Source organism: Sciurus carolinensis, chromosome 16 (assembly GCF_902686445.1).
Source record: "Sciurus carolinensis chromosome 16, mSciCar1.2, whole genome shotgun sequence".
Taxonomy (NCBI): Eukaryota; Metazoa; Chordata; class Mammalia; order Rodentia; family Sciuridae; genus Sciurus; species Sciurus carolinensis.
The window spans coordinates 25878790-25902348 of NC_062228.1; the positions used below are offsets into that span (position 1 = coordinate 25878790).

General features: G+C 50.4%; 1 protein-coding gene across 4 annotated transcripts in view; it reads right to left on the reverse strand.

Moving 5' to 3' along the window:
* Ndrg4 (NDRG family member 4) overlaps nt 1-22182 on the reverse strand; it is a 43132-nt gene extending 20950 nt beyond the window's left edge. The window contains exons 1-2 of one of the 4 annotated variants that reach the window (XM_047527985.1): nt 22045-22182; nt 1396-1490 (exon numbers count right to left, since the gene is read on the reverse strand). In XM_047527985.1, coding sequence (XP_047383941.1) covers nt 1396-1467 — 72 coding nt within the window. In that variant the 5' untranslated portion in view covers nt 1468-1490; nt 22045-22182. Of the gene's footprint in view, nt 1-1395; nt 1491-21027; nt 21522-21683; nt 21828-22044 lie in introns of those variants that run through there. The other 3 variants (XM_047527983.1, XM_047527980.1, XM_047527979.1) reach the window with 3 other exon arrangements.
* Between the last annotated feature and the right edge of the window lie 1377 nt (nt 22183-23559).

Here is a 23559-nt window from a genome sequence, read left to right on the forward strand (position 1 = left end):
GACTTGGGGAAGGGCCCCAGGAAGGACTGCGATGTGACCGAGCAGGGTGGCAGTCACTGACAAGCTCTAAGTGGAAAGAGAAGCGATGTGTCGTAAAAGGGTTTTACACAGCAGGGCAGAGGGAGATCAGGGAGGAGGCTCTGGCAAGCATACTCCTGGTGGCGCACGCCTGTAATCTCACAGACTCGGGAGGCTGAAGCAAGAATCGCAAGTTGCAGGCCAGACTCGGCAACTTAGTGAGGTCATCTCTCAAAACAAAATAGGGCCAGGGCTGGGGATGCAGCTCAGGGGTAGAGCATCCTGGGTTTAATCCCCAGTACTGAAGGAAAAAAGATGAATAATAATGGGGGTTTGGACCTGGAGTGAGCGAACCAGGAATAAAGGGCCTGCTCAGGGTGCAGCTCACCTGTTGGCCGCTAATGGCTGCCCTCAAATAATCTAGGCCTCAGAAGTTTCCTTGAGACAAGACTGTACCCTTCTGGGGTAGGACTGCCAGCCTCACCTGGCTGATCCCCTGGAGCTCTGACTGGCTGCTTGATCCTGATGCTGGCAGCTCAGTGGCTCTTGGGCTCACCCCTCTGTGGTGGGAGCCTGGGGCAGGCAGGGAAGGGTAGGCTAAAGATTTGAGGGACTGGCCTCCTGGATGCCTCACTGCACAATGAGGGGAGAAAGGATGGTATAACCAGCAGGGAGCCCCAGGCCTGATGCTCCAGCACCTAGTGAGCAGGGGACCCCCGGCTTCTCCTTGCAAAGTGGTCTGTGTCAGTCAGTGAGACCACAGTGCTGGAGGGTGGGGAAGGGAAGGCGGAAGGGGTGTCACTACAAGAAGGTGTGGGGTAGAAGAAAACTGAAATCAGCATCTGGCTTCCCAACTAAGGGATGTTTGGGACAAAATTGCCATCTCGAGTTCCTCAATCCCCTAGATCATGGTGGTACTGTTGGTGAACCTTGCCCTTGGACCTCAGAAGCTTGTGACAAAAAGGAAGATGCTGACGGGACAGCTGTGCTCCCGCTGGAGGCAGCACTCCACAGCTGTGACTCCGCAGGCTGTGGGCTGCCCAGAAGAACTGGAATCGCCATGTTCTGCTCTTGCTGTGTGACCCTGTTAAGTGCATTCACTTGTCAATGTCTCCGTCTTTTCATCATTCACATGGGGGCATTTCTCCTGCAGAGCCCCAGCCTCAAAGAGAGCCGATGCCACTGGTCTTGGTTGCATGGAGCCTCAGGCTGGCCTGGGAACTCTATCAAGGCAGTGACAAGGCTGCTTGGGGGCGGGGGGCTTGCCCTACCTGAGTCCACCGAGAACCAGCATCAAGAGAGCGGGGAAGGCACGCTGTTTCCCTTTTCGCCACGAGGTGGCGCGCTTGGTCCCAGGATCGCGAAGGGGCAACTCACCAGCTCGGTGGCGTCCTGGCCCCGGAGCAGTGGCTTCTCCTCCGGGAATCGCAGCTCCTGCAGTCCCGCCATGGTCACGTCGTGGAGCAGTAGCCCTAGGAGGGAAGGAGGGCGAGGTTGGGACTGGCTTTGATACTTCCAGGCAAAGAAGGACTTCGCAAGTCAGAGCCGGAGCAGGGGTACAGGCAGGGGAGCGGCTTGTGGGGACCGGATTGACACCCAGAGGGTGCACGCGATGATCCCTAAAATGTTTCAAGCAAAATGTTGCATTTATTGAGAATCACAGGGGTGTGTGAGAAGGCCAAAGGCAGCCAGAGTCCCTTTGTGGAAGCCCTGGAGGTCCAGAAGAGGACATGAGGTTCTGGAGGACAGACGACTGGAGAGGAACAGAGCTGAGGGCTCTCCTGGGACTGGAAGCTCAAGCCTAGGAGAGATGAGGGGACACTGCCAGGGTGGTAGGCCCTGTGATACTGGGCAGTGGGTGCTGGTCAGGGTAGGCCACCTGCAGCAAGAGGTCAGCAGCTGGGAGGTCCCAGGTCCCCACTGCTGGGTATTTCTGCGAGACCCCAGAGCCTCTGAACCTCAGGGCAAGAAAGATCACATTTGCACAGGTATGTACACAGCATGCCCCTGGATGTGTGTTTGGAGGAGCCAGCAGTGGGTGAAGGAAGTTAGGGGGACCCAGGACCCACAATTCTTCAAGAACAGGTTCTACTATCCCTTGTTCAGATTTCAGGATGGCAGAAATCAGAATGCACCAAGAGGAAAACTTGTCAAGGACATCTGGAAGTTCATAAAATAATTAAAATTGGTCAATAAACACGTAGAAAAGTATCCAAGTTCATTAGAAGTCAAAGAAACACTAAAATAAAATTTGATCCTCTTTTTCTTTTTGGCTAATGGAACTGGCAAAGTTTGCAGTGCTTGCTAGCCAAGATGCACCAACACTGGCGCTTTTTTATATTGTTTATGGGCGTATACACTGATACATCTTTCTGGAAGGCAGTTTTTAAAATTTGTTGTGTGTATATGTGTTACTGGGAATTGGGTGCTTTATCACGGGGCTATCTCCTCGGCCCTTTTTATTTATTTATGTTTTTAGTTTTTGGTACTGGGGACTGAACCCAGGGCTGCTTTATCACTGGGCTACCATCCCCAATCCTTCTTATTTTTAAATTTTGAGACAGGGTCTTCCTAAGTCACCTAGGCTGACCTGGAACTTAATCCTCCTGTTTCAGCCTCCAGAGTAACTGGGATTATAGGTATATCCCATTGTGCACATCTTGGAGGGCAGTTCTATAAAATGGATTAAAATTAATTCAAAAGTTCATATCCTCAGATTCAATAACCCCTCTCCCTAGGAGAAATTTCCTTAGGAAACCAGAGAGGGCAAGTGATGGCTTAGCTTTGGGAATCCCCACCATGGAGAATGATAGAAAAATAATAGAGAAAAATTGGAAGAGGCATGTTGTCCATCAGTGGGTCACTAGATACATACACTGTGGGTCAATAAGTTATCAAATATTATTTAATAACATGGAGAAATGCTTGTGTCACCAATAGAAAGAGAAGCTACAAAAGTAATATGCAGTATAATCCCAAGTGTGAGAAATATGCTTGGTCCCCCACAAAAAACACACGTCTGTACATCAAAAGGTTCCCAGCCACTACCAGAGGGAGGGACTAAAAACCAGGACCAACAGACTGAAATTGGGGGGAAAACGTTTTTTAAAAAGACTATTTGGTTGAAGATCAGTAACAATTCTTTCCTCTTGCAAAGCGTTTCACGGGTTATCAAGTGCTTGCTTTCACTTGCCTGAAGTGAGACGGGGAGACTGAGGCCAATGGGGTGCAATTACTTGCACAGGCAGGGCCAGGACTGGGCTCCTGGACTCCTAGGCCAGTGCTCAGTGCTCATTATAAAATGCTTTTTTATTTTTATTTTTCCCTCTGCCACTAACTTGTGTCCCCAGAGCTTGGTGCTCATTTTGTCACACCACGGCTACCTGCCGTGGCAGGATGGACTCCTTGACTGGTCCATTCATTCCTCTCTCCCTTTTCCAAACTCAAACTCCAGCCTTTCTTAAGGGTGAAGCCCTCAGACTTTCCCTTTGGCGCTGAAGACTGACCAGGCCCACCAGCTGGTTGGGCACACCGTGTCCCTGCCCACCTCTGCACTGTTGGTTTCTCCCCCTGGAAAGCCCAGCCACTGCACACAGCCCACGGGCACAGGATGGAACCCATTTCTGTGGCAGGGCTGCTTTGGGCAGGCCAGGTGGCAGCTCTGGGCCTTCCCTGGGCCTCTCTCAGAAGCAGGAAGCCCAGCCCTCCTGTTTTGCCAAGATGGTACTTGGTGAACGCACAGGGAGTCCCTGCTGGAGTCTGGTTTGGGATTTGGATGTGTCAGGGCTGGGATGGGAGCTGCTGGGCACCCACAGACCTCAGGGAGAGCGGTGGGTCCTGCCGGATTAGGACACGGAGCCAGGAGGGCTGGCTCCCGCCCACCCCGCCCCGGATCACCGCAGGCTGCGCCACCTCAGGCCCCTGCTCTGTTCCCAGCGGTTTCCGAGGCAACTAGATGGGCTGTATTTTTAGAAAGGCGTCCTCTCCCCTCTCCTGCCCCTTCTCCTGCCTCCTTTCTGACGTGTGCACACCCATCCTTCCATCGGGGTGGGAGCTGAAAGAAGGGCCCCGCCCCGGGAACTCTTCCCCCACTAGGGCTTTTTTAGCCACCGCAACAGCTGACTCGATTCCAGGCCTGGGCCGCGCTGGGGTGTCCCCGCCCGCCCCCCTCGTTATGAAACCTCCCTGGGGACCATCCTTCCCAAGGTGGAGCTATTAAAAGGGCTGTGAGTGGGCAGCACAGGGACAGATGGCCGGGGATGGAGGGAGCGGTGGGGAAGGCGTGGAGAGAGGCCTCGTCAACCACAGAACTGGGAGTGTCTCAGGCTGATGGAAAACAGGCAGCCTGGGGGAGGGGCTGGGTGCGGTGGGGCTCCTGGCCAGAGTGGACATTCCCACGGGGCGGGGGCAGAGAAGTTTCTTCTTAAGAAAGTCATGATTTCTTTACTTTTTTTAAAGGTAGCTGGGTGAGGACGTTATGGAACTTCGAGCCCAGTTAAGGTCAGGGAGGGGTTAGCAGCACAGCATTGAAGGGGTAGCGTGGTCCCCGGGGTCTTCAGGGCCACAGTGATGGCTTCTTGGGCTCTATCGCCTGCCCCCACCTTGGTCTCTTATTCCCTAAAGGGAACATGGAACCTTAAAACCAAATGGCCTGGGATGAAGCCCAGTGCCTGCACGCACCAGTGGCTGGGCCTGGAATGGCAGAAGACATGGCAGACAGACACTTCTCCACGCTCACCGACTAGCCGATATAAAAAAGGGGGCGCTAGCCTTCCCCCGACCATCGTGGACAGCTCCCAGGAGCAGAGAGTAGACACAAAAGTGCCTTTTTTTTTTTTTTTTTTTTTTTTTTTTTTTTTTTTTGCGGTGCTGGGGATTGAACCCAGGGCCTTGTGCTTGCGAGGCAGGCACTCTACCAACTGAGCCATATCCCCAGCCCCAAAAGTGCCTTTAACTGGAAGATTTTTCTACATATTTGAAGGGACATGAATGATTTAACTGAGCCGGGCAGGGCTTCCTTACCTTCCCCTGCCAACGGAAGGCGGCTTCCTCCCCACTTTCCATCTTTGTTACAGGAAAGAGTCACACCTGCTGGCTCAGGGGCTGAGCTGAAGCAGAAAAGAAGGGGCGAAGGCCGAGGGAGGGGAACAGCCGCTTTGGCTGGGTGATAGAGACTGGGAGAAACCCCAGGGCAAGGGAGAACTGGGGCGTGTTGAAAGCAAGGAGGGGGATTCATTAAGAAGACCTGCACTCCAAGTTCATTACTTTTGTTTGCTTGCTTGTGCTTCTTCAAATGTGATTTTTTTTTTTTTTTTTTTTTTTTTTTTAAGACAGAGTCTTGCTAAGTTGCTAAGGCTGGCCTCACACTTGTGATCCTCCTGCCTCAGCCTCAGCCTCCTGAGGAGATTACAAGCGTGAGCCCACGAGATTCTATGATGAGACCTAAGACACAAGAACCCTTGGATTTACCTGGGTTAATAATAAAAGTAATTGCTATGATTGTTCCTGAAGCTATTCAATAAATACCTAACTTGATCAGTAGTCGTTACACATCCTACAGAATAAAGAAATGGCTTTTGTTTTTTTTTCCCTTTGTTATTTTTTTATCTTATTTTATTTAAGCAACTGTCTAATGGGAAGAATTAGACAATGGTGGAAAGGGCAAGGGACATTTGGAAATACCTGTGGAGCATGGCTGTCTCCTTGGAGGGGGCTCCTACCCACTCTTGGTGCCTGGGGCCAAGGTGAGAGGCCACACTTAGCTGTCCCACCAAGAAACTGTAGAGCTGAAAGGCAGGGCACAGAGGACAGGCAGCACACTCCAGAGAAGCCAAAGCCATGAACCAGGCCTGCGGGACAGGGAGAGGGCGAAGAAGGAAGGAGCCAGGCTGTGGGATGGCTCATGCTTTTTTCAACCACAGAGTGAGGGGGACCACGGCAGGTCATGGTCGAGGTCCGGACCAAGCTGCCCTGCGTACGCTGCACTCCTGACAGTTACCAGATCCCATTTGTCCAAGAAAAACCACAGCCGATGAAATTTGCTCTGGCCACTGTCACAAGGGGCCTGGCTGGATGTGCCCTGGGGGAGGGGGATGGCCAGGAGAGCTGAGGGAGGGCGCTGTGCCACAGGGAAGGAATGGCCTCCCGGTGACGGTGACGTCACAGACATGCACGACCTACACTGCTGGCCTGCTGGCCTGGGTCCCCCCCTGCCTGCAGGATGACTTGGAAGAGCACAGGAAACCTGAGGCCCCAGGGATCATAGCTGCCTTCTGGTCACACTACCCTGGGGTTGGAGCCATCCCGGGAGCTCCCAGGGTGCTGGCCTCTGCTCACTCCCCTTGCGGCCCTGACCTCGCGGGCTGGAACAGCGCTGGGGCGGAGCTGGGAGCAGCACTCCCTTCCACATCCCTGCCTCCCAGATCAGAAAAAGACACAGGGAGTGACAGGTGCCAGTCCCCTGTGGCAGATCCAGGAAGAGGGAGACAGCTGGACAAAAGGACACAGGGGACAACGTATTTTTTTCTGGCCCAATCTCAATTTCTTCCCCCTAGTCACAGCTCCTTGCTTTATGCCCAACTTGGAAGAGACCAGTTCTCCTGCTTTTCCCTAGGTTCCTATGAATTCCTATCCTGCACCAACCACGACTGCCCTGCGGACAGACAGACACACACATACACACACACACACACACGCTGTGCTTAAGGCCGCCATATTTGGGATCTAACCCTTACAGCCGAAGCCCAGCTGATTCTGTAGTACATCCTTCCATGGGAAGCACATTACCCTTGCCCATGCTGTTCCCCCTGCCTGAAAGGCCTTTTTTCTCCATAACCCCACGATCATAGTGGCCAAAGTAATCATTAATATTTACTGATCACCTACTACGTTCCAGGCTCTGTGTTAGCATTTTATAATTGTGAATTCATTTAACCCTCTCAATGACTCTATCAAGGAATTGACTCCTTGTTTTGTAGCTGGGGAAGTGAGGCAGAAAGAGGTGAAATAACCAGCCCAAGGTTTTACAAGGGGTAAATGACAAAACCCAGATTTGAAGCAACAATGTCTGGGTCTACAGCCCGTATGTCAATGTCTGGGTTATGTCACCTCAATCACCCCTGGATGCATGGATGAGTGGTTCCATCTCCTCACTGTAGCCTCCCTGAGGACACAGGCCTGACCCTTTTCATCTGTCAAACTCCATCAGAGCCCAGAGGCAGAGGCTCAATAATTGGGAAATGGAGCAATTCACCAACACAAGGACAAACTGGACAGACTGTGGCTGAACTGCCCACAGAATCTATAGAAAGGGGACAGAATAAACATGTTTGCCACTCATATTCCACTGTTCCAATGTCACTTATAGGCATAAAGTAGGGCACACATGACACCAGCAAGGCTCAGAGATCTCTGGAGAGGCTTCCCCCCACCATTTGGAAGAGGCTGGTGGACACGGCTGGCTGGTGAGGCTTCCGCACGTCTTGGAGGAAGGAGATGAAGCCTGAGCACATCCCCCAGCTCAGGCACCCTACTCTGCTTCTCTCCTCACTCTCAATCCCTACGGGAGCCTCTGGTGTCTCCAGGGAGGCTTATCACAACCCCCTTGTCCCCCCAGGGGAATAGGCTTAGTAGCTCTCCCAAGCCAGGTTCAGTCAGGAGGAAGAAACCAGGATGGATCCCACAGAAAAGTGAGCAAAGGTCTGGGAGACGGGGATCAGAAAGCCACCCCCTGAAAACCATTGGGGAGCACGAGGCCCACCTCTTTAGCCACCAGGGAAATGCAAATGAACTTGAAGATGACCTTTCCGGAGATTCCTCAAGGACAAGGGTTTCATCTGTCCCTGGGCACTGGGTGGGCAGACACTCCATCCAATCTTTGCTCAGTGGAATGAAATGAATAAATGCGTAGACATTCACTGTTCACTCAAACTACAAACTGTTAAAAGGCTGATTACACCCAGTGTTGGCAGGCAGGGGGACACAGCGCTCAGCCACTGTGGCTCACATTACAGTGGGTTCAACTTTACTTGGGGGACAGCTGGGTAGTTTGTCGAAGGCAAGTATTTGTCGACTCTGCAATTCTGTCTCTAGGTATTTATCCTAAAGAAAAACACAGGTGTGCACACTAGGAAGTGGTGAACAGGATGCTCACTGCCTGGGAACAGTACAGAATGGAAACAACTAAAGGGACCCTCAGGAGAAGAGGTAAATAAATCATGGCGCATCCGTGCCCAAGAGTACTAAGCAGCTGCAAGATAAAAGGCAATATCAGTCAAGTGTGGTGGTGCACGCCTGTTATCCCAGCCACTCGGAGGCTGAGGCAGGAGGATTGCAAGTTTGAAGGCTGCCTGACCAATTCAGCAAGATTCTGTCTCAAAATAAAATAAAAAGGATTGGGGATGTAGCTCTGTAGTAGAGCGCTTGCCTGCCTAGCATGTGTGAGCCCTGGGTTCAAGACCCAATACCATGTTTTTTTAAAAAAAGCAAGTTCCACTCACACAGATAGGGAAACCTTTCTAAAATATGCAAGTAAGAGAAAAAAGAGCATCATACAATAAGAAGTCCAAATAATCTCACTTTTGTAAAAAATGTACATATTGGACTTATAACATACTGGCAAATTCAAGAAGAAACCCTCAAATGATTCAGGGTAAGCTCTAACAGTTCATCTCTGGGAAAGGGTATGGGTTTGGAAGGTTATAAAAGGGGATTTTTATTCTGTACACCATATCTTATCAAATCTATGATACCACTGATTATAAGTAGTACATTTTATATATGAAAAAGAAAATGCTTCCAATTAAGATATAATATCTCCTCCCTTGTATTTTCCTTTTTGAAAAAAATTCTGCTTACAGAGAAATTGCAAAAAAAAAAACTCAGAATTTTTCCAGATACCCTTAACCCAGCTTGTCCCAAAGTGGTGCTCCTTACAGTTAGAGGAACCAGAAAGTAAAACTCAGATGCAACACTGGTATAGACAGACCTTCCAGGAATTTTACGTTTCCCTAATCGTGCCTTTTTTTAGGGTTCAGGACCTGCTTCAAGATGCACTTGGATCATGCATTGAGATGTCATGTCTTTTCCATTAGGACAGTCCCTCTGTCCTTGTCTTTTATGACTTTGACACTTTTTTTTTTTTTTTTTTTTGGTACTAGGGATTGAACCCAGGGGCTCTTTACCACTGAGCTACATCTCCAGTCATTTTTTTTTTTATTTTGAGACAGTGTCTTGCTAAGTCACTGAGAATGGCCTTGAAATTGCGACCCTCCTGCCTCAGCCTCCCAAGTAGCTAGGATTACAGGTGTGCACCACTGTGCCTGGTGACTTTGACGCTTTTGAGGAATGCTGGTTGGTTCATCTGTAGTGTCTTCAGGTGAGGCTGGTCCATTGTTTTCTCACCATTCGGCTGAAGCCAGACCTTGTGGACATGAATGCAGCAGGAACCGCGTGCACTGTGCACCACACGTGGCCCCGGGTGCCAATCTGTCTTATTACTGGCACTGTTAACCTTGCTCACTTGAGGGGACTGTCTGCCAGGCTTCTCGCTGCAAGGTGACCAGTCTTCCCTTTGTAATGAATAAGCGTCTTGTGGGAAGCTACTCTGAGACTAGGAAAACATCCTGTCTCTCCTCATACTTCCGCCTGCTAATTTAACAACCATTGATGATTCTTGCCCACAATTACTGTTGGGTTTGTCTAATAATAATTTTCTATTTCCACCATCAGTCTACATTTGTTAATTGGCATTCTCCTTTAAGAAAGAGCTTTCCTTTCTCTTCCACTTACTTATCTGTTCCATTATTTATTTACATCAGTGTGGGTTCACAGATATTGATTCCATGGGTTCAAAATCCATTGTTAAAAACAGTAGAATGAAACAGACAGTATTACCCTATATATATGTATGATTACATGAGTGACATAAATATACATTGTGTATAACCTTAGAAAGGAAAAGTTGTACCCCATTTGTGTACAATGAATCAAAATGTGTCTGTAAAAATAAAAAATATTTTAATAAAAAAAATTCAAGGCCAGCCTTAGCAATTTAGCAAGGTCCTAAGCAACTTAGTGAGACCCTGTCTCAAAATAAAACATAAAAAGAGCTGGGGATGTGGCTCAGTGGTTAAGTGCCCCTGGGTTCAATCCCCAGTACCAATAAAGAAATACATAAGGTAATACATTTAGTCTAAAGAATTTCAGCATACTTTTTTTTTAGTAGATTAATGTTTTAAAAAATGCTGTTGCTGGGGCTTGGAATATAACTCAGGGGTAGATCATGTTCCTAGCATGCTAAACTCAAGGACTCTAGTTCAATCCTTAGTATCCCTCCCCCTTAAAAAAAACCTGTTTCTTGCAAATGTAGTTTAGAATAGGATTAACCTCTGAGCCCAAGACTAACTACAGGCAGGTAAAGAAGGAGGCTTTTAAAAGGGATTCGTAGGGCTGGGGGTGTAGCTTAGTGGGATGGCACTTGCCTAGCACATGTGAAACTCTGGGATCATCTCCAGCTGCATGAGGGGGAGCAAAAAGGGATCCATGATCTCAAGGACCTTTTCTACCATAAGACACGAACAAGCTAGTGAGACTGATCAAACCTGAAAGATCTGTCACACGGTATGAGAACTAAGATAAAATGTTGAGGGTATCCATTGCAAACTAGAATCTAAAACCAAGAGTTGACTTGGTGGCACACCTTGTAATCCCAGTTACTTGGGAGACTGAGGCAGGAGGATGGCAGGTTCCAGACCATCCTGGGCAAAAAAAAAAAAAAAAAAAAAAATCCATTGTTAATTATTTTTAGGTTCCCTGTTGAAGCTGGGCCACATGTGACCGCTGGGTGTCCTCTCAAGTTGGCTCTTTCATCCTTTGAACATGTACTCATCATTCTTTGAGTGATTTCTGATTTTATAGAATTAATACATGTTCCATCTCATACTTTCTCTGCCTTGATTCTGAGATCAACCACTTCTTCAAGGTTCCCTAGTTCCTCTTTTGGAAAAAGCTACTTAGAAACCAACATCTGTATCGTGAGGGTGCTCATTGACACTGGGGTGTCATTCAACTGGGTCCCTCAGCTGGTAGAGCTGGAACACATAAGATACTAGCACTCATATTTATTTCTAAATCATCCATCTGTATATATGTTGAAAATCTGGAATTTCTATTTCTATTTCTTCTGTTTCTAATTCAATGCCAGAGTCTATTCTAACTTTCCTCCTTATCCTTATTTATATATATATTTTTTTCTCCAGTGGTGAGAAACATGGTTCTCATTAACCATAATGTTTTTGCTTATTTGTCCACTCCTAGGATAAACACAAAGAAGTTTTGGAGTTGTCACCCTCATAATGAGACTTTTCTTTCTTTCTTTCTCTTTCTCTTTCTTTTTTTTTTTTGTAATTACTGAAAGAGTTCTTTTAGACTTACATTCAGATTTTTAAAAATCATCTCACTCATGTGAATTCTCAAAAAGGAAAATGTAATTGAAATAAATTGTTTAAGTTCTTTCTAAAATGTCTTTGCACTCTGGGTCTGAAACCTGTCAATTGTCTCGGAGCCTTTGACGCCTGTGGTTTCCACACAATCCAGGCCTCTCGGCAGCAAGGACTGTGGTGATGTGGCATTTCTCATGGGTGCTCCGTGTTCTCTCTAGGATTTCCTTCCAAGATGCTGACGTCCACCCTGCAAATTCTGATGCTTGTGGGACAGCAGTTATAGCAGTCATGTTGCCCACTTTATCAAGAAAATATAGGATGCATCCCAATTTTAGAAATGTTCAAGTGTGAAAAAAAAGTGCATGTTAGAATGGATGTAACCGAGCTCTCTCATAAAGTTAGATGCTGAGGCCCAGCACCCATTGTGAGCTCAGTTGCTCTACATGCATGCGGCCCCAGGTGCTCAACAGACATAATAATAGATTCCCAAATTTTAGATATGTGGGAAGATGATAGAAAAAAGTCTTGTGACCATGTGATGTTCTGCCATTGAAATGTAAATCAAAATATGTGACTCCGGGGCATTGTTCTTAAAAGAGGAGACATGCCCATCTTTGACTCTTTCTCCTGTCAGCTGACTAGAATACAGATGTAATGACAGGCACTAGGGCAGCCATTTTGGACCTTAAAGCAGGACATTAAAGGTGGTAGAGAGAAAACACAGAAGTCTAGATAACTGAGGATCAAAAAGCCATGATTTGTGATGGGCCATTTCCAGACCCTGTCTGTGAGAGAGGGCAATACACTTTTAATCTATTATTATGCGTGTCCTGCCACACAGTTGAAGCTAATCTAAACCGAATAATCCATGAGATCTGTGATGTGATTTTCTCCAAGCGTTTGTGGGTTTTTTGGTTGTTGTTTCACTGGAGATTGAGCCCAGGGGTGCTTTACCACTTGGCTACACACCCAGTCCTTGTTATTTCTTATTTTGAGACAGGGTCTCCCTAAATTGCCCAGGCTGGCCTCCAACATTCGATCTTCCTGCTTCAGCCTCCTGTGACACAAGAATTACAGGCGTGCACCACTGCACCTGACTCTGCATGAGGTTTAAACTAGTGCACCTGCTCCCGCTAACCCACAACTGAAAAGCTCACCATAATTGTATCAACATGGGTAACCATGACCTACATTAAAAAGTTAAAAAGCTTAGCTGGTTCTTTTCTCACAAATTCTCAAGTCTCTTTAACACAGGTGTCTCGCTCAATTCAGCTGTGTATCTTTGCCCAATTTGGCAAATTTCCCAGAAACAAAGCAACACTTGTCCTGGATCTTCCTGCAAGATTCAAAGAGGTGCCAGGCAGATGTACGCCTGTAATCTCAGCTGCTTGGGAGGCTGAGGCAGGAGGATAGCAAGTTCAAGGCCAACCTAGCAACTTAGCAAGACACTGTCTCAAAATAAAAAATAAGAAGGGCTGGGGATGTGGCTCAGAAGTAATGCGCCTTTGAGTTCAATCCCAATACAAAAAAAAAAAAAAAAATTTGAAGAAGAAAGCTAAGGCAACCTGCCTCCTCCAGCAGAGGTGTTTGCAACACAGAGAGACCAAGGGAGCATCCTGTTTACTCAGTCCCCCGCTCACCAAAGGTCCTCTGCTCCTCTGAACTGCTCAATACATTGACACTTTGCAAGATGATGTTTGATTGGCAGAGGAGGACTCTACATGTTTGCCACAGGGGACCACCTGATCAGTGCCCAACCAACTCCCAGGTCATGTCTTCTTGTGATGCTCAAAAACTTTTGGGTTTTGGAGTATTTCGGACTTCAGATGTTTGAATTAGGAATGGGGAACTAGTAAAAATCTATGCAAATATTCCAAAATCTAAAGTAACTCTGAAATCAGAAAGAAACACTTCTGGTCCCAAGCATTTCAGACAAGGGATAGTCTGGCTGTAATTTCTGGTACTATTCAAGGCACTGGAGAGGACACCCTGACCACTACAGGCAGAGTCCCATTATTGTGGGGTTTTTTTTGGGGGGGGTGGGGGTGGGGGTGGGGAGGGCTAATCAATCAACAAATAGAAGTAAGCATATGGTGTTCAGATGTTCAGGTGCAGTGGAGGAAGCAAAGTCATAGAAGGGGGTAGAAGGGGACTCGGGGGCTGTGATCTAAAGAGGATGGTCAGAGATGTCCCCAGGCTGTCAAATGCCACAAGAGTACAGACTCGAAGGGAGATAGGGATGAGTGCTGGGGATGCCCGAGAAGGGTACTAAGGGCAGAGGGACAGCACACAAAAAAGCCAGAAGCAGGCGCTTGCTGCCTGGCGTGTTCGGGACACAGGAAGCCCAGGCAGTGGAGCAGAGTGGCAAGCGGGAGAGGCAGGAGGCGAGGCGCAGAGCGAAGGGGCAGAGCTCGGCTCACGGCTCACGGTCTTGAAGATAAGTAGCAGATCTGTGGTTTTCACTCTGAATGTGCAAATGCACTAGAGCTTGAAGCGGAGGAGTGACCTGATGGGGTTCTCATCAGAGGGTCCCTCCTGCTGTGCGATGACTAGACCTGGGGGGAGACCTGTTGCCTGCCACTCCAGCACACACAGGGGCAGGGGAGGTGGTGAGAAGCTCCCAGAGTTGGTCCCACAGGCGTTTGTTCTGGGACTTAGGATGCCTGGCCACTCTGGCTGGAGCAAATGTCTCACTGGTGGATTGGAACTTGAAGGCCTTGAGGATGAAGGGAGTTGGAGGCTGGAGAGACCCTCAGCGTGAGCTCAGCCATCCTGCTGAGGTGACAGGGTCGGTCTCAGGCTGGGTGGAGGGTCACATCCATGGCCTACTCATCCTCCAGGCAGAGGCTGCAGTAGGAGTCAAATCTATGCACACTGCCAGTACTTGCTTCCAGTGGCTGCTGGGACAAAGCACCACGAAACTGGTGGTTTCTTTTTTGCAGTGTTGGGAATTGAACGCAGGCACTCTACCACCTAGCTATATCCCTGGCCACCCCACTCCTTTTTTTTTTTTTGATACTAGAGCTTGGACCACTGAACTACATCCCCAGTCTTTTTTTTTTTTTTTTTTTTATCTTTTGGGACAGGGTCTCACTAAGTAGCTTAGGGTCTCACTAAATTGCAGAGGCCGATATTGAACTCAAGATCCCCTGCCTCAGTCTCCTGAGCTGCTGGGATTACAGGCATGTATGTACCACCAGGTCTGGCTCCCTGGCCCGTGTGTGTGTGTGTGTGTGTGTGTGTGTGTGTGTGTGTGTGTGTTGCTGAGGATTGACCCCAGGGCCTTGTGCATGTGAGGCAAGCACTTTACCAGCTGAGTTATATCCCCAGCCCTCCCCGTCCCTTTTTGAGACAGCGTCTTAGGATCTTGCTAAATTGCCTAGGCTAGCCTTGAACTTGTGATCCTCCTGTCTCAGTCTCCAAAGTGGCTGGATTACAGGCATGCGCTATGGCACCCTGAAAGCCTGGTGGTTTAAAGCAGGATGCAGCTCTTCTTTTAAGTTCTGCAGGTTAGAAGTTGGCGATCAGAGTCTCAGGGCCACTCCGCTCTGGGGTTCAGGGGAGGATTTGCTCTCTTGCCTCTGCCAGCTTTCCTTGCATTCCTCGGCGGTGACTCTTCCTCCCCCTTTTAGGCCACAGAGCTGCTTCAGTCACCACATCACCTCCTCTGCTGTAGAACATCCTCTCCTCCTCTTACACTAAGGATATCGCGGATGCTTTCAGCCCCCATGGATAATCCAGGAACTTCTCTCCATCTAAGATCCTAGACTTAATGGCATCTGCAAAGTCCCTTTTACCACATAAGGCAATACTATAGGTTCTATGAATTAGGATCAGAATATCTTTGGGGGTCTTATCAGCTTAGCACAATGTTAGTACAAGAGGGAGATACTAAGATATGAACTTACCCAGGAGGCTGAGAACAGGATTCTGTGCCCCGATGCTCCCGCAGCCCCGCCCGTGCCTGTGGTTCACTGGGGACAGTGACTTCCTGCTCCCTGGACTTAGGAAAGCCCAGGCCAGCAACCACGGCCCACTCCTCCCTCCTCTTCCTCTGCCCCGGACCTCAGCGCTCCTCCCAGGTCCCCAGGGACCTGGTTTCATCAGAGCCTCTGCCTAGCACTTTCCCCGATGCATTTGCTAACTCTTAGTTTTTAAAGTCAGAAGTTGAGCCAGGCACAGTGGCACATGACTAGAATCCCAGCTACCAGGAAGGCTGGGGAAGGAGGATCCAGAGTTCGAGGCCAGCCTGGGCAACTTAGCAAGACCATTGTTTCAAAATGCAAAATAAAAAGAGCTGGAGATGTAGGCCTCTGGGTTCAACGATCAGTATCACCACCACCACCATCACCACCACCAGCACCCAGAACTTGAATTTCATGTAGTACATATTCACTGAGAAAAAAGGAGAGCAACAGAGGAACAGAATGAAGGGAAAATGACAGAAAATCCTGTGCACCAGAGAAAGCCATCGCCAAGGTTCCAGCACCTACCCTTTCATTCATTTCCATTGCTCATCTACACCCTGAAAAAGATTCTTTTTTAAAAGCAAGAAATATTGTTTGGAAATATCTTTTGGACTCCATATCTAGAAATATCCTGGTTCAAATTCCAGCCAATCACTGACCATCTGTGTGGCCTTTGGCAAATTAGTTAGGTGATCTGTGCCTTGGTTTCCTTGTCTGTAAAAAGGAGGAAATAACAGAATGTATCTCATCATTACAACAATGAATTAATGTATAGGAGGCACTTAGGGCTGTGCCTGACATGCAGTTCCTACGTATAACAACGAGCTGTATTTTTTTTTTTTCTTTTTTTGGGTACCAGGGATTGAACTCAGGGACACTTGACCCCTGAGCCACATTCCCAGTCCTTTTTTGTATTTTATTTAGGGACAGGGTCTCCCTGAGTTGCTTAGGGCCTCGCTGTTGCTGAGGCTGGCTTTGAACTCACCATCCTCCTGCCTCAGCCTCCTGAGTCGCTGGGATTACAGGTGTGCACCACCTCCCCCAGCTTGTGAGTCTTAAATAAGCAAAAATAAAATAAAATAAAATAAAAACCACAAATAAGCAAAAAAATCAAAAACAAAAATTCCTGGTTCATCATTCTGTATTCTTTATCCACTTTTTCCATTTCTCTCTTTTGTTGCATAAGCTGATTGTTAACTATTTATAGAATCTTTATTATTCTGTTTAATAAGGAACTTGGACCAAGGCTATATATGCCAGTTATGTTATATTAAGTATTGTTGGTTATTTTTAAATTTTCCTTATAATAAAGCACACTTTCATAATTAAATTTAAAAAAAGCCTGTGAGCTGTCATCATTGTTATTATTACATGTTTTGGGGGGACACCTTCAGGTGGCTAGATAACCTTCAGTAGCATGATTTGCAGCTACCTGTGAATTACTGTCCTCGGGGAATGACTGTACTCTCCCACTGTTAGGCAGTTAGGTTGTTCCTACTTTTTTTTCTTCCCTAAACAATGATGAAATAAATATCCTTGAACAAACACCTCTTTATTTGTTCCTAAAAATTCAACTGCTGAGTCACAGATTATACTTATTTTTGAGCTTTGGATACATCATTGCCTTGCCCTTGGTGAGCGCTCTTCCGGTTTCTCCCCGTGCATTGGAACGGCATGCCCATCTCCCCTGGCCACCCTGGCCCTGGAACGATTTGCACGTCCGTCCCCCGTCCCCAGCAGACCATGCTTATCTGTGTGGCCTCCACAGATACAGAACAGTCCCAGAGAAGCAGTGAACTTTGCTGAAGGGAGGAAATGGACATGAGGATTCAGGGTCCTGTTTTCAGCCTCCTGATGGGGGGGTGCAGTGGAATCTAGGCCTCAGTTTACCCCTCAGGTAAAGCGCAGGTCGTCGTACCTGCCAACAGGGAAACGCTACCTCGGTGTAGCCTGTCATATTGTGTGGAGCTACGTATTCCACGCGTGAAAATAAAACCAAAATTCTAGAACTGGTCAGACTTTTGCTTTTTAATCCCATATCAAGTATAGGGGTGTGTGTGTGTGTGTGTGTTTAAAAGATCTCTTTAGCTGTAGATGGACACAGTACCTTTATTCATTTATTTAGTTAGTTATTTATGTGGTGCTAAGGATCGAACCCTGTGCCTCACACAAGCTAGGCGAGCACTCAACCACGGAGCCACAACCCCAGCCCTGAAGTATGTGTTTTAAATTGCCAACATCCCATACTGAGGCTCCCAAGGCACCATTTCAGAGTCCCAAATCTGCCATTGCAGAGCTCCGTGTGCCGCCGAGCCATCCTGGAAACACACCGTTTGAGGACAAACCCACAAAGAACACTGCCTGCTATTCACAATCAGCTCAGCCACCAAGGCACCAATCTGCCCTCAGAACTGCCAGGAGCTGCGAGCAGGCGCTGCATCCTGGGCGCCTTCACAAGGACGGTCTTCGCCCCTTGTCACCGTGCTCCCGTTTTACCAATGAGGAGACTGAGGCTCGGAGGAGTCTCACAGGCAGACAGGAGACCCTAAGAGCCACCTCCTCTGACGGCAGGATCTCCACCTTCCTTGTCCCCATTGCAGCAAGATCCTGCCCGGGCGTCTGGCGACTGCAGGTCTCAGGAAGCATTCGTTACCAGGGGGCCTCAGAATGGCCCCATCGCCGCCCTCTTCTCTCCAGAACAAAAAGATAAGCTAGGCTTGACAGGACAACACGTGGGCCTCCTACCAGGCCCTCTGGGCACCTAGCTTCCCACACCTGCTGTCAGAGTGTGGACGTCGGCCACAAGGGCCAACGCCAGATGCCATGCCCAACTCTGGCCTATGAGGGACCCTGAGACATGACTCAGAGAGGCCTGGATTGCGCTCAGAACGCAGCAAAGGAACTGGGACATGCTGAAGGAGGAGACTCGATACTGAAGCAAAGGCGAGGAGGAAACCCCAGAATATTTTGGTGGCAGCTCAAGGATATTGGCCCTGCAAATACCATTTACTGCTTACGTGCCAGATGCCACACTCAACATCTGACACACCTTCTCAAATCTCATTGCTGAAGAACCCAACCGGGAAGATACCATAGGGATCCCCATTCTGCCAATGAGGGAAATGAAGTGTGGAGAAGCTACAAAGCCAGGCATGGTGGCGCATACCTGTAATCCCAGTGGCTCAGGAGGCTGAGGCAGGAGGATCCCAAGTTTGAGGCCAGCCTCTGCAACTTAGTGAGGACCTAAGCAACTTAGCAAGACCCTGTCTTATATATGTATATGGGACTGGGATGTGGCTCAGAGATTGAGCATCCCTGGGTTCAGTCCCCAGTACCAACATGAGAACATGGCTGACCTCATTGGTAAAGTGGGCACGATAATAAAACAGAATGGGAAAACTACAAAGAGCTAAATCCACATGAGTTTTTTTAAAAAAGGTTCAGTGAAACAACCTCCTCAGGCCGAGGCAGGGAGTTGGAGGCCCTGCACAGCATCCGTGAGTCGCGGCTGACGAGTGGGGCTACGTGAGCTCAGGCTCAGTCAACAGCTACTGAGCTATTGCCCCCACAAGAAATTGACCCCATCCCGACTGTGACCTGCTTGTTATCCAAAGGGGACAATGAATCAAATTCTCACAGTTGCATGTGACTGGAATAAAGGAGGATGGGGGGCATATCTAGAGCTGCTGGCAGCCACAGCCAGGGCAGGTGGTGATCTCCATCACTGGGAGAGTCAAGATGAAGAAACAAGAGGGGAGACAAAGCCTGGGAGGTGCCCAGCAGGACATAGGTCCCAATTAGGTGTGCCACCTGGACTGTCCCAGCAAGCTTCGCACCATTTCTTAGATGGAAGGGTCAACAGTTCCATCTTTAAGATGAGAAAACTGAAGTCAGAGAGGTTAAGCGACCTGTCTGAAATCACCAGCTGACTGGCAGGAGGCTGGAGTGTGAACCCAGCTCTCTGAGGCAAGGGAGAGGACAGGAGGGAGCTGAGAGAGGGAAGCCTGCATCACACAGCAACAGAGGGGGTGTGCTGATGCCGGCCTGGTTTGGTGTGCACTGGGAGCCTGTGGCTGATGATAGAGACTAAGAGAGTCCTGTTCAGCCTGCCCAGGGTCTTAGAATGTGCCAGAACCTGGTGAGCCCATCTGATAATGGAGGAGGGGGTCTTGACTCCCTGCACCTAGGAGATGAGGACACACTGTATGGGAGACCCCACAGCAGGATAAAGAGGAGGAGGAAGGGCATCCAGTCTGTTCTTCTTGCAGGGCACTATGAAAACTTTCCCTCCAGAGGTCTGACATCAAAGTTGGTGGGCCAGGCCTACCAATAAGAAACCACTGGCAAGGATGGAGGTGGGTGCTCCCAGAGTTTCCGGGGCCCAAGGACCAGTGGTCACCTTCCCTTCCTTCTCTATGAGTCGTCATGACGTGCTGTTCCTTTAACAGCCCCAAACCTCCCCTCCACCCTACTCACCCCTGCAACATACACACTCAGATCCTGCAGCCACCACTCCAGACCCAGATCAAGTCTCTCTCACACCCCAGGCAGGGACCTGTCCCCTCAGTCCTTTGGCCTGTAAGGCCACCTCCTTCTCCAAGAGCAGAAATTCAGTATTAGTGTTTTCAAAGGTTGCCACATGCTTTAACCCCTGCCCTCTTGCCCCAGACCCCATCCTGCTTCCTAAGTGCAACCACAGGTTTCTGTCCCCACCCTATAATAGGTCCTCATTCTCTTGTCCCAGACAGGCAGGTTCTGGAGGGTGGGACCAAACCCCCGGTGCCAGAGGACATCTCCTGGAAGTGATCCTTCCGTGTGCTCATCTAACAGGCATGGGCTGAGCATCCAAGGTCCCAGACTGGTGGGGTCTGGACTGGGCCTCGCCTATCCGTCTGCCTCCGTCCTGGAGAGAACCGCACTTCACCCCTGGGACCGTCTCCCTGCTCCATTTCCCACCTCTTCCTCTGGCCAGTGGAGCTCCAGCCATTGCTCCCTGGATGCGGCTTCCAGCAGGGCATCTGGTCACTTCTCCAGAGAAGCCCCAAGGCCAAGAGGTCCCAGTCATCAGGGTCCAATCTGGCTTCCTACTTTTCAAGTCACTTGGCCTCTACTCCCAGCAAGAAACTTCTCCCCCTAGAGAAAAGCGGCTCAGGCTGTCACAGGGTGCAGGAAATAAGAGGCCATGACAATGGTTTCTGCTGAGAGCCCAGAGAGCTCCTTTCTTTGAGGACAAGCAACACTAATTGGTGGTTTGGGGCTTCAAGCTCCCTTTCGGGGTTCTGACCCTAGCTCGACAGGTCCGAGACCCCAAGGGTCCACTCCTATATGACTCGCGATCTCGCCGCAAGCGCTCCGCGGGTCCGGACGCCGGCAGCAGGGACTCAGAAGAGAGCGCAGCCTCAGGTGCTCTCTGGGGGCCGGGCTCCGCCCAGGAACAGGTAGCACCCGAGGTAGATATTAATTGAATTAAGTGGTCCCCCGTCCCGCTCGGATCCGAGCCTCCCCGACCCCCCGCCACCGCGCCCGGAGCCCGCTCCAACTCGAAAAGTAGCGGACTGCGAGGGCCGCGCCGAGGGGGCCGCGGGGAAGGGCCGCGGTACCTGCCAGCAGCTCGATCTTGTGTCCCAGCACCTTCATCTCGGCACCCGGTACTGCCCGGCTGGGGCTGCGGCGTCGGGGAAGCGCGCTGGGCCAAGCCGGGCGCGGTGAAGCGCGCGGGAGACGCGGAGAGGAGCAGCGGGAGAGCGGGAGCCGAGCGGGAGCCAGGCAGGAGCAGCAGCCCGCAGCCAGGAGCGCTCTCGCCGCCCCCCACGCCGCGCTGCCCCCTCCACAGCGGTTTAAAAAAATCCACCAATTGCACGGCCGCGCACCCCCAAAAGGCGCCCGCCGCCACCTGGTCGGGGTGAACTCCAGGAGGCGGATGGAGTGCGCCGGGTGGGTGCGGGTGACAACGTGGGAGGGGTCCCGTGCGCCCGACGCCCGAACAAAGAAACCCGCCGCCCCCCCCAACCCCCGGCGTCGCGGTAGGGGAGGCGCGGGCGGCTGCTGGGCGGTGGCCCCCTGGGGTCCGGTGCCGGGTTGGGAACGCGAGGAGGGGTGGAGTGGGGAGGACGGACACCGCCCTCGCGTAGGCGAAATGTGATCCCCGCGAGACGATGCGGGGGCTCGTGAGGCTGGGGCTGGGGGCACGCGCCGCAGCCGCAATGGCAAAGGGAGCGGGGGCCGGGGCTGCAGGGGAGAGGGCGCCGCGACTCACCGAGGGTGCTGCAAGCGAGACAGACGCGCAGGCGGGAGCCGGGCCTCCGCGCCACCGCCGCCAACGCGCGGTGCAGGTGCCAGCAGCCCGCTAGCCCCTCCTCGGTGCCCGGGGCGGGGGCGGCGCGCGGCGGGGGCGTGCCCGCTGGGTGTGGTGGGCGTGGGCGCTCGGTCCACCGTGAGCTCCCCGCCTGGTGACTAGACCCCGGCTGCGGTCCCAGGCGCCCAGCTTCCACCTCCTACCTTGGCCCGCGCGCGCGATCAAGTCAGTGGGTGGTTGGGTGCGAGGGCCAGCGGGACGCCGCGACACGCAAACCTAGCGGAGACCCCGGCGATCTGCAATCCCCCCGCCCATTTCTCACCTCCTGCGGGCACCGGGAGAACCGGTCTAGCCGCTGGGGATCTGCCCGGGGCGTGTGAGGCCCTGGTCGCCTCACCAGTTCCCCTGTACCGCGCGGCGTCGGGCTCCCGGAGAGAGGGTGGCCTCTGCTTCAGTCTTTGTTTGAACTCACGGCCCTGTAGAGACTCCCCACATCCCGCCGCCACTCCCCCTCCCCACCCCTGTCGCTCGGCTCCACCCGCTGCCGCCTGGGAACCATTGGAGAAAAGCCCTGGAGGGTCAGGAAAAAGCAAGGTCTGAGGGTTCTTTGGGGCATCGTCCCTTGGTTTTCAGAGCTCCATGGTTTCCTTGCGGAAGGGTTTGGGCAAAGGTGTTCTGTCTGGTTTCTGAGGGTCCCACCCAGAATGTGTGGCCTGGTCCTGTTCTCAATTCACCTGACATTACATGAGGGAGAGGGAACAGGGAGACCAGTCTTCTTCTGCCTCAACCTGCCTGTTCCCGTTGGGAACCACCCTCGACCCCAGAGGGAGAGAGGGCCAGAGACCCTGGATGGAATGCACCTCTAGGGAGTATGGAGGTCTGATGACCCTCCAAAATTTATCTGGGCCAGACGTCTCAGGATGAGGGCTCCTGAAGACCCAAGTTCTAGTCAGGCTCTAATAGTAACTTTGGGCATAGTTCTGCCCTTTCCTGGATTCCAGTCCTTTGGGGTGCAGAAAGTGTTGGACTAGGTCATCCTAGGGATCCAGAATGGTGATGGGGTAGAAGGTCAAGAGGATCCTACAGCACCTCTCTCCCTTTGGTGACCTATCTGAGCTCTGTTTGTAGGTCCTGGTTTTCCCTCAGCTCTGGGTACTGCAGCCACTGTGGTGGCGGTGACTGTGGCCCCGGTGAATTAATGCACCTTCCAGTTGAGGACCTGTGAAGATTTTAGTGGTTCCAGATGAGGTACACATCCCTGCTTGGGTAACAGCTTTGCCAGTTTGGGGTGCAGCATATAAACTCACAGGAGGCAGCATCCAGGTTCTGTACCTTGGGGAAATCCCTGCCTCACTTTCCTCCTTTGTAAAGGGGTTAGGAGGAGTTCAGTGGCCAGACTGAACTTCCATCTCTGAAACTTCTTCCTTTCACTAGGCTTCAGTTCTGTACATTGAAGTCAGAGCCGATCCATGGGAACATGGGCTGGGTCTACAATTTCCAGTCTGTGTGATGTTTGGCATCCTCCAGGTCCTTGTCCATGAAATTGGAATGACGCTGACCTCAGAGTATTCTTTTAGGAATTAAGTGATGCAAAGTGAAGAAAATGCTTGCTATAATGCCAGAAACATGTGGTAAGTGTTCAGTATATGGTCATTTTTGTTATTGGTGGTGAAATTGACATGACTGCATTAAAAATTCCTTTAGGCTTTCCGGAACGCTATCCTTTTCAATTGTTTCAGATCTAGTCATTGGATAAAATTAATTATTGATGTTTTAGTGAGATAATTCCTGAGGCCTTGCCTGTTCCAAATTCCTTGGAGGAACACAGGCCCCAGAA